Source organism: Mirounga angustirostris, unplaced genomic scaffold (assembly GCF_029215605.1).
Source record: "Mirounga angustirostris isolate CCGP_5_RB_7025 unplaced genomic scaffold, mMirAng1.0.hap1 SCAF_6, whole genome shotgun sequence".
NCBI lineage: Eukaryota > Metazoa > Chordata > Mammalia > Carnivora > Phocidae > Mirounga > Mirounga angustirostris.
The window spans coordinates 37,304,574-37,318,235 of NW_026991714.1; the positions used below are offsets into that span (position 1 = coordinate 37,304,574).

The 13,662-nt window shown below is 37.9% G+C and overlaps 1 protein-coding gene across 4 annotated transcripts in view; it reads right to left on the reverse strand.

Moving 5' to 3' along the window:
• The window catches only part of INTS7 (integrator complex subunit 7), a 114,305-nt gene that overhangs the window by 78,107 nt on the left and 22,536 nt on the right, over positions 1 to 13,662 (reverse strand). For all 4 annotated transcript variants that reach the window (XM_064594140.1, XM_045877175.2, XM_064594139.1 and 1 more), the window contains exons 5-7: positions 11,727 to 11,773; positions 7,990 to 8,189; positions 7,382 to 7,504 (exon numbers count right to left, since the gene is read on the reverse strand). In XM_064594140.1, coding sequence (XP_064450210.1) covers positions 7,382 to 7,504; positions 7,990 to 8,189; positions 11,727 to 11,773 — 370 coding nt within the window. The remainder of the gene's footprint in view (positions 1 to 7,381; positions 7,505 to 7,989; positions 8,190 to 11,726; positions 11,774 to 13,662) is intronic.

A 13,662-nucleotide genomic window follows, 5' to 3' on the forward strand; every position in this document is an offset into this window, starting at 1 on the left:
TAGAACTCACTGACCAGTATACTTAAAAAAGTTTCTGTAAATAAATTATACTACAATAAACCTGACTTTTAAAAAACGCATTTCAGGGGCGCCTGGGTGGCTCAGTTGGTTAAGTGTCTGCCTTCGGCTCAGGTCATGATCCCAGGGTCCTAGGATAGAGCCCTGCCTCGGGCTCCCTGCTCAGCGGGGAGTCTGCTTCTCCCCCTCCTTCCCACTTGTGCTCTATCTCTGTCTCTCTCAAATAAATAAGTATTTTTTAAAAATGCATTTCAAGGGGGCACCTGGGTGGCTCAGTCGTTAAGCATCTGCCTTCGGCTCAGGTCATGATCCCAGGGTCCTGGGATCGAGCCCCGCATCGGGCTCCCTGCTCGGCGGGAAGCCTGCTTCTCCCTCTCCCACTCTCCCTGCTTGTGTTCCCTCTCTCGCTGTATCTCTCTCTGTCAAATAAATAAAATCTTAAAAAAAAAAAAAAAATGCATTTCAAGGGGCACCTGGGTGGCTCAGTTGGTTAAGCGGCTGCCTTGGGCTCAGGTCATGATCCCAGGGTCCTAGGATCGAGCCCCACGTCAGGCTCCTTTCTCAGTGGGGAGCCTGCTTCTCCCTCTCCCTCTGCTTGCCACTCCACCTGCTTGTGCTCCCCCTCTATCTCTATCAAATAAATAAATAAAATCTTTAAAAAAAAATGCATTTCAGGTTAAGGGCAATGAGAGCATTAGAAGACATAATTTATGGAAAGTGGGCAATCTGCACTAAGGGGAAAATTAATAGCCTTAAGTGTTTTCATTATTAAACAAGAATAAAAATAAGTGTTCCAAGCACTTAAAAAAGATAAGAAAGCCATGCTTCTACAAAGTCTAATTAAGAAAAGGGGGATATAAACACAAACAGTAAGAATAAAAATAAAGATAAAATTTCAAATACAAAAATACCAAAAATTATAAAGTTTCTCAATATCGATACTAATGAATCTGAGAAGTGAATTAAATGGAAAATATTATCATGGAAAATAATTATCAAAACTGGTTCAAGAAGAGGTAGAAAAATTTTAATAGGGCAACATCCATGTAAGTAATTGGAAATATTCTCAAAATACTATCCCTGGAGAAAGTTCCAGGTTCAGATGGACTTATAACACCTTTTAAGCAGTATCTTTAGGAGACAGAAAATTTCGATGTCATAGCTATTCACCATTCCAGAGGAAAGAAAGAGAAAGCTCCCAATTCATTTTATTAAGACAGCACAACGCCAACCCTACAATCTGCCAATGTATACAAGAAGGAAAACTGTAGAATAATGTTACCTTTAATTAGAGCTACTCTTAAAAAAGCATTTTTATGTATATGCCAGACACCGTACGTATATACACTGCTTCACCCAAATATCTTAGCTATCTGGCAGTCCTCTATTTCCCTAGTCTAATGGTATTTCTATGTTTCTTTAAATTCCTCCCATGATAAAAACAAAAAGCAAACAGACAACATATACTTTAGCAGTACAATCTCAATTCTTTGCTCTTTAAAGTAGAACTGCTTTATTTTTTATTTATTAGTTTTTATTTAAATTCCAGTTAGTTAACCTACAGTGTAATATCAGTTTCAGGTGTACAATTTAGTGATTCAAGACTTCCATACATCACCCAGTGCTCATCACAGCAAGTGCACTCCTTAATCCCTATCACCTATTCAACCCATCCCCACCCACTCCCACCTACTCCCTGGTAACCATCAGTTTTGTTTTGTTTTGTTTTGTTTTTCAAAGATTTTATTTATTTATTTCTGAGAGAGGAGAGAGTGAACACAAGTCACGGGGTATGGGGGAGGAGAGGCAGAGGAAGAGAGAGAAGCAAATCCCTGCTTATTAGCAGGGAGCCTGACGCAGGCCCCATCCCAGGACCCTGAGATCATGACCTGAGCCACCCAGGCGCCCCCATCAGTTTGTTCTTTATAGTTAAGAGTGTTTCTTGATTTGCCTCTCCCCTTTTCCCCCCGCATGATCATTTGTTTTGTTTCTTAAATTCCACATGAGTGAAATCATATGATATTTGTCTTTCTCTGACTGACTTATGTTGTAAAGCAGAACTCCTTTAAAAACACTTTCTATATTTACTGTCTCTGATATTTCTCCTGTTTTTCCAATCACTCTTGTACTCACAGTGATCCAATAAAATTGTTTTTATGCAGGTCATCAACGACTTCACTTTGCTAAATGCAAAGGCGAATTATCAGTCCTCATCTCTTGGAGAATACAAATACAGGGCAGTATCTCACACAGTGGACTGCAGCCATCTTCCTATAAAACTATCTGGGTTTATCTCCTACCTCACTGGCTGCTTATCAGGCTGTTTTGCTGGTTATTTCTCATTTCATCATTCCCTGAATCTTCTCATTTATTCTCTCTCCTTAGGTGACTCATCCAGTCTCATGATTTTAAATACCATCTATAAACTGATGACTCTCATATTTACAACTTCATCTAGATCTGTTCATTAAACTCCAACTCCTTGACAACTCCACTTGGATGTATGACACCGTAAACTTTACTTGGTCAGAACTGAACCCCTGATCTTCAAGAAATAAGCCTCCCAGAGTCTTACCCATTCCAAGTAAATTTGTTGAAGTCAAAAACCTTGAAATCATCCTTTCTTTCTCTTATACTCTATGAATAATTTGCCAGTAAATCTGTCAGCTTTGCCTTTAAAATATATCCAGAATATTACCACTTCTCCCTGCTATCTTCACTGTTCCCCTGGGTTCAGAGAGCCATAGTATTTTCTAATTGGAGTATTTATATAGTCACCTCCTAAATGTTTTTCCCTGCTTCTGCCCTTATGTCCCTACAATCTAGTCTCAGTACACTGAAGTCAGAGAGAATTTTTTAGAACAAGTATGCTAATGTCCCCTGCCCCCCAGACCCCCAACCCTGGTAACCACTATTTTACTGTTTTCATAAGTTTGGCCTTTTCAGATTCCACAGGTGATATCATACAGTATTTGTCTTTTTCTGTCTGACTTGGGATGGGGGGATAGGACAGATGTTTAAGGGTACGAACTTACAAGTAGTAAGTCCTGGAGATCTAATGTATAGTATAGTGAATATGGACAACAATATTGTATGATAATCATCAAACTTGCTAAGACTCTAGAACTTAATTAGTCCTACCACTAAAATTAAGAAATAATAATTACACAATGTGATGGGGTACTAATTATCACTACAATGGCAATCATATTACAATATATGTCTCATATCAACATGCTGTACACAGTATTATATGTCAAATATATTTCAATTTAGAAAGAATAATGGCCTGTGCTAATGTCCTTACAAAGGACTCACAGGCCCTAAATGATGTGCAACCTGCTCCATCCATCCTACAGCATCTCTGACTCAGCGCCCCCTACTTATAGTCACAGTGACCTCACACTCATGAATGCTCTCACCTCAGGACCTTTCTTGCTGTTCTCTCTGCTGGTAATGCTCTTCTTTCAGAGGCTCATGAAGTTGGTGGTCCCTCCTTTACGTCCTTGATCAAGTGCCAACTTTAGTGAAGAGCTTCCCTGACCACCCTACGCAACACTGCAACCTCCATCTTGCACACTCACTAATCCTATTCCTTGACTTTTTCTCCACAGCATATATCACTACCCAGCCTCTCCACCCAGCAGAAGCAAATCCAAACCTTCTATAGAGAAATTCTTCAGAGAATTCCCACACACACTTTTCCAAGAAAAATGAGTAGCTCAAGGTAAAAAACAGCCAACTATATAAGGAAAAAGAGTACTACAAAAGAGGGCCAATAGAAATCGAGAGCAGAGACATATCTGGAAAGACTTTAGATAAGCTGGAGAAATAATTATTGAACTAAAACAGGAGAAATTATTCACAACACAGCACAAAGAGATAAAGAGATGGAAAAAGAATATAAGGAACATGGGGGATTGATATAAGGGCTAATATATATTTTAAGTGGAGATCCAGGAGGAAAGGCAATATCTGAAAAAATTATGGCTGACAATTTCCCAGAACTGCTGAAAAGGACCAATCTTACGATTCAAGAAAACCAATAGTCTAGACAGTTTAAAAAGAGATCTATAATCAGATGGTTCATAGTACAGAACATCAAATTAAAGAGAAAAATTTTAAAGCAGGAAAAGAAATTCTTTCAGAAGAGTACTGCTATTCTCAGCAGTAATAATGGAAATCAGTAGACAGTAAATGGTAGCCTCGATGTCCTGGGCATTCTATTCCCAGAGAAAGTGTCTTTCAAGGGTGAGGGCAAAATGAAGACATTTTAAGACAAGTAAATACTGGGAGAGCTTACCACCATAGACCCTCACTAAAGGACTTTCCAAAGACAGAAGAAAAAGTATCCCCGAGAGAAAGCCTGAGATGCAAGAAGAGCAAAAACAGTGGAAGGTCCAAACGATCAACGAATTTATAAAACAAAATTGTTTGATAAGATAGAATTAAGACACATGATAACAATGCATAAGCTTAGAGGAATATAAATGAGCAGTGTATTGTAAGGTCTTTGCAGCAGAATTGACATAGGACATAACTCAAACATAAAGATGCATTAAAGAGGGGCGCCTGGGTGGCTCAGTCCTTAAGTGTCTCCCTTCAGCTCAGGTCATGATCCCAGGGTCCTGGGATCGAGCCCTGCATCGGGCTCCCCGCTCAGCAGGAAGCCTGCTTCTCCCTCTCCCACTCCCCCTACTTGTGTTCCCTCTTTTGCTGTCTCTCTGTCAGATTAAAAAAAAAAAAAAATCTTTAAGAAAAAAAAAGATGCATTAAAGAAAAAGTAAAACGGTGATAATCTTTTTTTCTTTTTTAAGATTTTATTTATTTATTTGAGAGAAAGAGAGAGAGAGCATGAGTGGGGGGAGACGCAGAGGGAGCAGACTCCCCGCCGAGCAGGAAGTCTGATGTGGGGCTTGATCCCAGGACCCCGAGACCATGACCTGAGCCGAAGGCAGATGTTTAACCGACTGAGCCACCCAGGTGCCCCTAAAACGATGATAATCTATCACATAGACACATCCAGGAGAAAACTGAAGTAGCTACATTAACATCAGACAAAAGAGATAAAGGCAAAAAATGCAGTACAGAGATCTAAAGAAATGAAAAGATACAGCATGTTCATGCATTAGAAGACTTAACAGTGTAAAAATATCAACTTGTTACAAATTGATCTTTCCATTCAATGGAATCCCAATGAAGTTATCAACTTTTTTTCCAACTTTTTTTTAAAGTGAAACTTGATCAGCTGCTTCTGAAATTTATATAGAATGCCAATGGCCAATAAAGTACAAGTACCCAGAATATACAAAGAATGACTACAAATCAACAGAAAAATAAGACTTGAATAGCCATGTCAAAAAAGGAAATCCCAATGGTCAATAAACACATTAAAAGGATGTTCAACTTCTTTAGTAATCAAGGAAATAGAAATTAAAACTACAACTTCTAAACTGGTAAAAATGTAATCTAAAGATGTAGAGATCAATGGGCATTCTCTATTTAGAATGTAAATTGGTTCAATCACTTTGGAACACAGTTTGACATTACCCAGTAAAGCTGAAAATATACATATTCTGTACGTCAGCCATTTCACTCTTAAGTATATAAAGAAACTCCTGCACATAGCACGTAAGTGCCAGGAGATAAATTGAAGAATGCTCAAAGCAGCACTATTTGCAAGAGCTGCAAGTTGGAAAAACCCATCAACAGCAAGGAAACTGTGGTCCATTCTATATAATAATGGAATACTACACAGCAATTAAAGGAAAAAACATGCGACCACATGTATGAGTCTCATCATTATAATGTTAAGCACAAGAAATAAAAACAAAAAGTAAACATTAATTTTTAGGGAAACATATATAGGTGGTAAAACAATAAAGAGTGAAAAAATGATCATCACAGAAGTCAAAATAGTGGTTTCCTTTGGGTTGGCTTTACGATTCTGATCAGGGAGGACCGTGCCAAGGAAGGTGGCAGGCTTCTGTGAGCCTGCGGTGTTGTTCTGTTTCTAGCTAGATGGTGGCTACCTTGTGTTCATTTACAATTATTTAAACTATTAAATATTTTACATACTTTTATGTGTGTGTGATCTATCATACAGTAAAGAGAAAAATGAGAAGGGATGATCCAGTGCCTTCACCAGGTTTGGTTCCCTTTGGTGGCTGACTGAGTACATTCTCTTCTCGGAAAGACAGTATTATTTAGTAGAAAAAGCATTAGAGGACAGAGCTCTCTTAAGTCCTCTTAGGAAGCTCTCTTAAGCACATTAAGTCTCTCTGAACCCTAATTTGTTCATCTACTATAAATGCAAATACTAACAACTGCCCTTATCTCTTGGGATATTTGTGACTATCAATCACAATACACTGAAAAGTGTTTAGAAAATTGCAAACAAAAAACCAATTAACACAGCAGCTTAGTTTTATAATCTGAAATTCAAAGGTTTTTGTTGCACGGTAGCTACGATGACACCAAGAGGTAATAAAATCCCTGAAAATAAACATCAAATTCTAACAATCTTCCAATTCACTTTAAAGAGCATTTTTTAGAAAATGGTACATTTGTTAACAGTAATGAATAAACAAATAGGTTCCATTTTAAGAAAAAACAAATATAAAACATTAACTTAACCTAAAAAAATGCTATAAAAGATGCCACATTAAAAGTCTAGAGATTGAGGGGCGCCTGGGTGGCTCAGTCGTTAAGCGTCTACCTTCGGCTCAGGTCATGATCCCAGGGTCCTGGGATTGAGCCCTGCATCGGGCTCCCTGCTCAGCGGGAAGCCTGCTTCTCCCTCTCCCACTCTCCCTGCTTGTGTTCCCTCTCTCGCTGTGTCTCTCTCTGTCAAATAAATAAATAAAATCTTAAAAAAAAAAAAAGTCTAGAGATTTGAGACCTGCTCTTGAATTTACAAAAGGAAACTTAAGAATGTCCTTCCTCTCCATGAAAAGGAAAAATATACTTTGCTGAGTTACACTTCTAGCACTTTCTCCCTAATAAATCACAGTCAACACCAACTGTTCTCCCTAAAGTGAGTAAAGGAGACCGGAATTAAATAAATGATTTTACTGGGCTTCTCAATCAGCCTTAGTGCTGCTATGGGAAAATTCACAAGAAATTGAGAGGCAAGTCTAACTCACTAAAAGAACCTGAAACATGAAAGGATAAAAGTTTTATGTATTTACCTTGCCACTTGAAAAAACAACATCTACCACAAATATCAACAATACCCGTAAATTTTTTTCATATTCAAACATCTAAAAGATGACAGAGGATACAAAAATGTAACGTAAAATGATTTTTTACAATGTTGCATTATTTTTCTCTATAAAATATTAATGTTCAAAATTCTACATACCTGAATGTTTTCCCTACTCCAAGTGTGTGGTGTTTTATTGGCAAGTAATTTCAGATCTTGAATAGCAAGTCTCTTTACTGCTTTCCTAGGGTCATTCTTCAAATACTGCAATAGAAGCTGAATCTATGAAAGAAATAAGTCATTCGTGAACAACACTGTCACTGAAATTACCATGTGTAGTATAATTTAGTCAAACTTTTAGATTTGAGACAGAACTCACTTCCAATTGCAGCCCAGTTAATTAGCTATGTGTTCATGTTTGGGCCACTTTCTCATCATTCACAAAAATATACTTATCCCTTAACTTGTAAGGTTCTAGCGTGGGACCCAGCTCTGAATATTCAACTCTTTCTTTTCTCTCCTGCCAACCCCACACTCTGCCATGTACCCCCACCTCCACGCCATATTCCTAAAAGGCTCCCAAGAATTAGGACTGTGAATACAGAAAAGAAAAAAGCAAATAAGGAAAGGAAAAAGGAAATAAAAGTGATCTTTATCAGAGAAGGGACCTTAATATCATCAAAATTTTGGTTATTTATTTTTTTTTAGTTTATACTTAATATGCAAATTTACTGAAGAAAAGGCAGTTTAAAGAAAATTTAAATTACCTGCTTAGGTGTATCAACCAAAGATGAAGCTGCAAGCAGAGTAAAGGTGTGCAAAGAAACAATCACCATTTTGGTGGAGGGGTAGGATGTGACCAGTTGCTGTAAAAGCTGCCGTGCGCTGGATGCCAGGATTGCATCATGGTGCATGTGCTGGAGGATGGGGATTAACTTCAGTTTCAAGTCCACTGGTGTGGCTAAACCTGGACAGAAAAGGAATCGTTAGGGACAGATTTCTGATGGTCATCCTTGATAATATTTCACATTTAAAAGTGATTCAATTAGGGTGCCTGGGTTAAAAAAAAAAAGTGATTCAATTAGCAACATGACCATTTAAAAACAAATAGTATGCTAATGTTATGTTTATGACATTAAAGATAATTATACTAGAGCTAACCCAATTAAATTCAATAGTTTTTTTTCCAAAAGCATTTATCTTAACATTAGTTTTTCGGTGAGTATAAAGCTACATGCTGCCAGTAGAAAATGCCTTTAAAAGGCACAGTAGAAAGCAAAGTCGTATTTGCTGTCTATTCTTTCTCACAACATGCTAAAAAGATATATATTACGGGTACACATACACCTACATATGCACATACTCAATGGCTACAATTTAATTATATTTACAATTTTAATTATTTCCTTCACCATTAAGTCAAGATCTGGATGTGAATAGACTGTATGTGGAGGGGTTCTGAACTTTGGGTAGCAGTGCCTTTTTTTTACTGCCTACACAGCTGGAACTCCATGAGGATTAACTCCAATGAATCTTTTGCTGTCAACATTGGAGCTACACAAACAAAATCTTTTCTTCTACAGCATAGCTTTGTGATGATAGAGAACAAAAAAACTGTCAATCATAATTTACTGCATATATGCCAAAAGCTAATTTATACTCTGCAGAGCACTGTTTCGCCATTGTGAAGTAACTGTTAGTGTTAATATATGAGAGGATTTCAACATCCAGGGGTGGCTTACATCAACAAACTCCCTTGCTATTGGGCCTCTATTTAAGTCTGGCCAAAGCGGAGAGCCCCAGGAGATGGGAGGGAAAAAAATGAGGTCAGAGTATTGACTCCCTGGTTTTCTCTCTGCAGTCATACATATCATGCTTATGTTATTAATATTTTGATCCTTAAGGTACCAAATGCATCTGACACGGCTAACCATTCTGTCTTTGAAACTCTCTCCCGAAGGCATACTCCTGGTTTTTGTCCTTCCTCGGGCTGGTCCTTCTCAATCTCTTCATATTTATCTCTTTTATCCATACTTTAATTTCTGGTATTCCTTGGGGTTGGTAATAAATGGTAATAAATTTTCTTCTCACCCTCAATACCTTTCCTGAGTGAGGTGATATAATCCCATGGCTTCCATTATCAGCTATATGCTAAAGACTACCTCCTACCCCTCCACCCTGCCCCTGAACTTCAGATAATATAAATCCCATTACCTCCTGGTCACCTCCACTGGGATGGACAGTTTTAGAGTCTGTACTTAGGGCCAAAGAGAGATTTAATCTTCACCACAAACCTGCCCCTCTAAAAATTTTTCCCATTTCAGTATATGACAGCCTCATCATTATAACTCCTCAGACCTTGGAGTCTTTCTTGACTCCCTTACTTCTCTCATACTCCACATCCAAATTTATTAGCAAATCCTTTAGGTTCTATCTTTAAAATATAACCCAAATCTGACTATGTCATTCTGCTTCCATTGCTATCACAATGGTCCACTTCCACCACCATCTCTAGACTGATTACAAAAGTCTCCTAAGCATTCTCCCTAGTAGGCTTTTCCCCATGGGAGATTCCTGTCTCCTATCCCACCCCTCTTCCTCTGTAAATCTGTGCTCTACCCAGCGGTCCATGGAATTCCTTGTGTTTACAGATATTTTTACTGGTTTAGAGACACTCAAGAGATTTACTTGGCAGAAACACAAGCATCCTACTTTATTCCTCAAACTCCCCTGCCATTTCCAGATCTTGGGCTCCAGCCTTCCTCCACTTGCCCTCACTGCCACTCTTGTGCTTTATTCCCCCTTTCTCTTTCAACCCCCTAGTTCCTATTCTTTTGCTTTAAATCTTTTTATTTTTTTTTTTTTTTTATTTTTTTTAAAGATTTTATTTATTTATTTGAGACAGAGAGAATGAGAGACAGAGAGCATGAGAGGGAGGAGGGTCAGAGGCAGAAGCAGACTCCCTGCCGAGCAGGGAGCCCGATGCGGGACTCGATCCCGGGATTCCAGGATCATGACCTGAGCCGAAGGCAGTCGCTTAACCAACTGAGCCACCCAGGCGCCCCTGCTTTAAATCTTTTTATAGATAAAACTTAAGAAACAATAATGAATCTTAGGTCTATAAATTAATAGGTTTCTACATATCGATATACTCAAATAACCATCACCCAATATACACAATACTCTAGCACCTTAGGAGGCTTACCTATATAGTTTCCATCAATTCCCTTGCTATTTGCCCACTGTTTGGGTTTAGCCAGTGAAGAGCCCCAGCAGGGGATGGGAGGGAGAAGAAAGAGGTCAGAATATATATTCCCTGGATCCCTCTCTACAAGGTCACATCAGGTCATATCACACTGAAGGTCAGTTTTTCAAAGTGGCCCTCCTGACATGACTCCAGGTTTCTGGTAACCACTCCCTCTCCGCACCTTTGGGTATAGGATTACATTATCCCCTACAGTTCACCCTGACTACACCTTTGAACTGTTCCTTCCTTCAACCCTCCTTGGATTATTTTAATTCGAGCATGACATCTATTTCCTGATGTAATCTTGTCTGATAGAGCCAGCGTTCAATAAAAACTGCTCAATGAATGAGGGAGGATGCTTCCTTTTAATGACAGCTTTCTGCAGGACAGCCCTTTTCTGGCAGTGGGGGAAAAAAGGACAAAGGAATGGAGGACAGGACAAAGCTCAACCACTGTATCTTTGTCTTCAAGTAATTTTAATGTGGCTCCATTTCCTCTTCTAATAGACATAACAGTATTGCCTATCCGAGTCTGCCAAGTTGCACAATTCACAGGAATGCCACGTAGAAAAATACAAAGAAGGTGGTGCTCTCCAAGCCGTGTAGTGCTGGAGCCCCTTTAGTGACTAGGACGGGAGTAAGTGGGGCCAACACACATGAAGCACAGCATGGAAGATGAGTTTCGAAAAGTAGGGCCTTGAAGGCTATGGTAAGGAATTTGGATCTGAGTTTAGCTGCAAATGGAAGACACTGGAGGAACATTAACAGAACATGGAGAGAGCCTCAGAGTTTCTAACAGCCCTCTGCTCTCCCAGATCAGAGTGCTCTTCCCCTAAATAACTGTATTTCTCACACAAATATCACTTCATTAGAGGCCGTCCTTCAACATATACAAAATATAAAGTGCCCCCTTCCACCTTGGGGTGCAGACTCTACTCTCGGAACTCTTATCCTTCTTACCTCACTTTTTCTCCATGGCAACTGTTATATCATATTTTTATTTGTCTATTGCCACCTCTCCCCCATTTCTGCCACTAGAATGTAGGTTACACGAGGGCAAGGACTCTGTTTTGTTCACTACTGTATTCTAAGCACCCAGAACAGTTTGGGGCATTTAGAAGATGCTTAATAAACATTATTTGAATGAATTAGTGAATGAATGGTGACAAACACATTGTAAGTACTTAATGTTAAGAGCTATCAATATTAATATAAATCCCAGTAAGTCACTTCATAATACTGAATGAAGCATACATACCTTGAATCATTTCACTGATTTTGTTACAGATTCCTACAGCAAAATCCCTTGGAAAGAGAGAACAGCAAAAAACTTTAAAACCAAAAAAATTACATTTGCTTAAGTTTTCCAAGGACATAAACAGAACACAGTCAACACGGGAGAAACATAATACTTCAAATCATAACTAATATTCCAAATGTCAGGTAGTGGGGTTGGGGTAAGAAATGCAACTGAAACCAAAATTCCCACCAGCAAATGGGCTTATGCCAACACTGTTTCCAAGCGGTATTCAAGGTAAGATGTTCTGATTTATGGGTGCTGTTGCAGTTTGCATCACTGAGTGCCACTGTCTAAAAGATTCAAGGTCATTATCTCAGTCTACGATATTTTAGGATGTGCTTTTGATTAAGAAAAGCTTTTAACACCGTAAGCTGATTATATAAGCAATAAAATATATTTCGAATATTCTAAATTTAAGAAAAATAGACTAAGTATGAAGTAGAAAAGCCAAGTAGGAAATATGGGCAGAATATTACCAAAAGCCAAACTATTTAAGGTTGGCCATTGTTTTTTTACATTATATACATTTAAAGTGTTTTCCAAGGTGCTGCTTTTGATTCGGTCCCAATAAATATATCACTGAGTGCTGCAAAAGTTATTAATAACATGAACATTTGGGATAAGACATTACATCATATGTAAGGAAATATAATACAGGTAATATGATCAAGCTTGGCTCATTTAGCCACGATGAATGCTATGTAAGATATGAAATACTTCCCCTCTGTAGTTCAATGGATGTCTACATAAAATATTTCCTGCCGTTAAGATATTATTTGCCATTTTCAATTCCATTCTCGTAAGTGAATAGCACAGTTTTCCAGAGGCTATATGATGTATAATGACATCACCTCTTGACAGCTGTGCATTCTTGTGTTTCCTAGAATTTTCTAAGGTAGTAGGTTCAGGTTTAGTGTACAAATATGTTTTCTGAGATTAACTCAGTTCTCAATCCTTCTCCTGTGCTTTTACTATATTTGACTATATCTATTACTATCTCTATAACATCATTATCGTCCAATACATCATTGTTTTGAAATCCTGAAGTTTTCCTTATGCTTACAGAAACATATCAGGAAGTACACATTGCCATACTTTGCAATAAAATTTTGAAAGATTTTTCTAAAATTTTATCTAAAATTGCTTTTTTAGAATTTAACAATATTTTATTCCAAAATACAATAAAGTTTATTTGCAAAGCATTTTTTTTATACTTAAAAATGAATCACTGGCTTGACAAAGAGATTAGAAGACTCATTTTCTCAACCCACAGCTGTACCGTCTAGGTCTAAAGATGCTGAAAAAGGTAAAACTGACATATCGAAGAGCTTTCTAATTCATGGAAGAATCTATTATAAAGAAAAGCAAAACTGTAAATAAAAAAGAATATGACTAAAGCTATCCTTTGATTTTTCAGATGTTAATAATTTAACTTATTGTGCCTTATGAAATAAGACATTTCAGAAAGTATTATGGTACCAGTTAACTTGTGGTTTCGTTTCAAGACTAATTATTTAGAATTAAAAAAAAAAGACTGAGTATTTTAAATGTGCTCTTTAAAAGCAAACTATTGATTTTTAAACTAGAAATCCTAACAGGGTAAGTTATCGTAATGCACTGGCTGGAGAAGTGCACATAACAGCTAAGAAACGTCTGCAGCTGACAATGCTGAATGCCTGGATGAAAAGTCAGTACAAGACATCAAGCACTGCCACTTTTCAACACTGGAGTAACTTATCACATAAAAGATTTAGCTGCAAACATGAAGACTGAGTTAATAGTTCAACTGCAGAATTTTATCTCTGCCTCACAAATGGAAAATCTACAGACATGGCTAGATGTGCTCTTTTGCTTGTATCAGCATCACCTAATCAGAGAAAATCATCTTGTATGT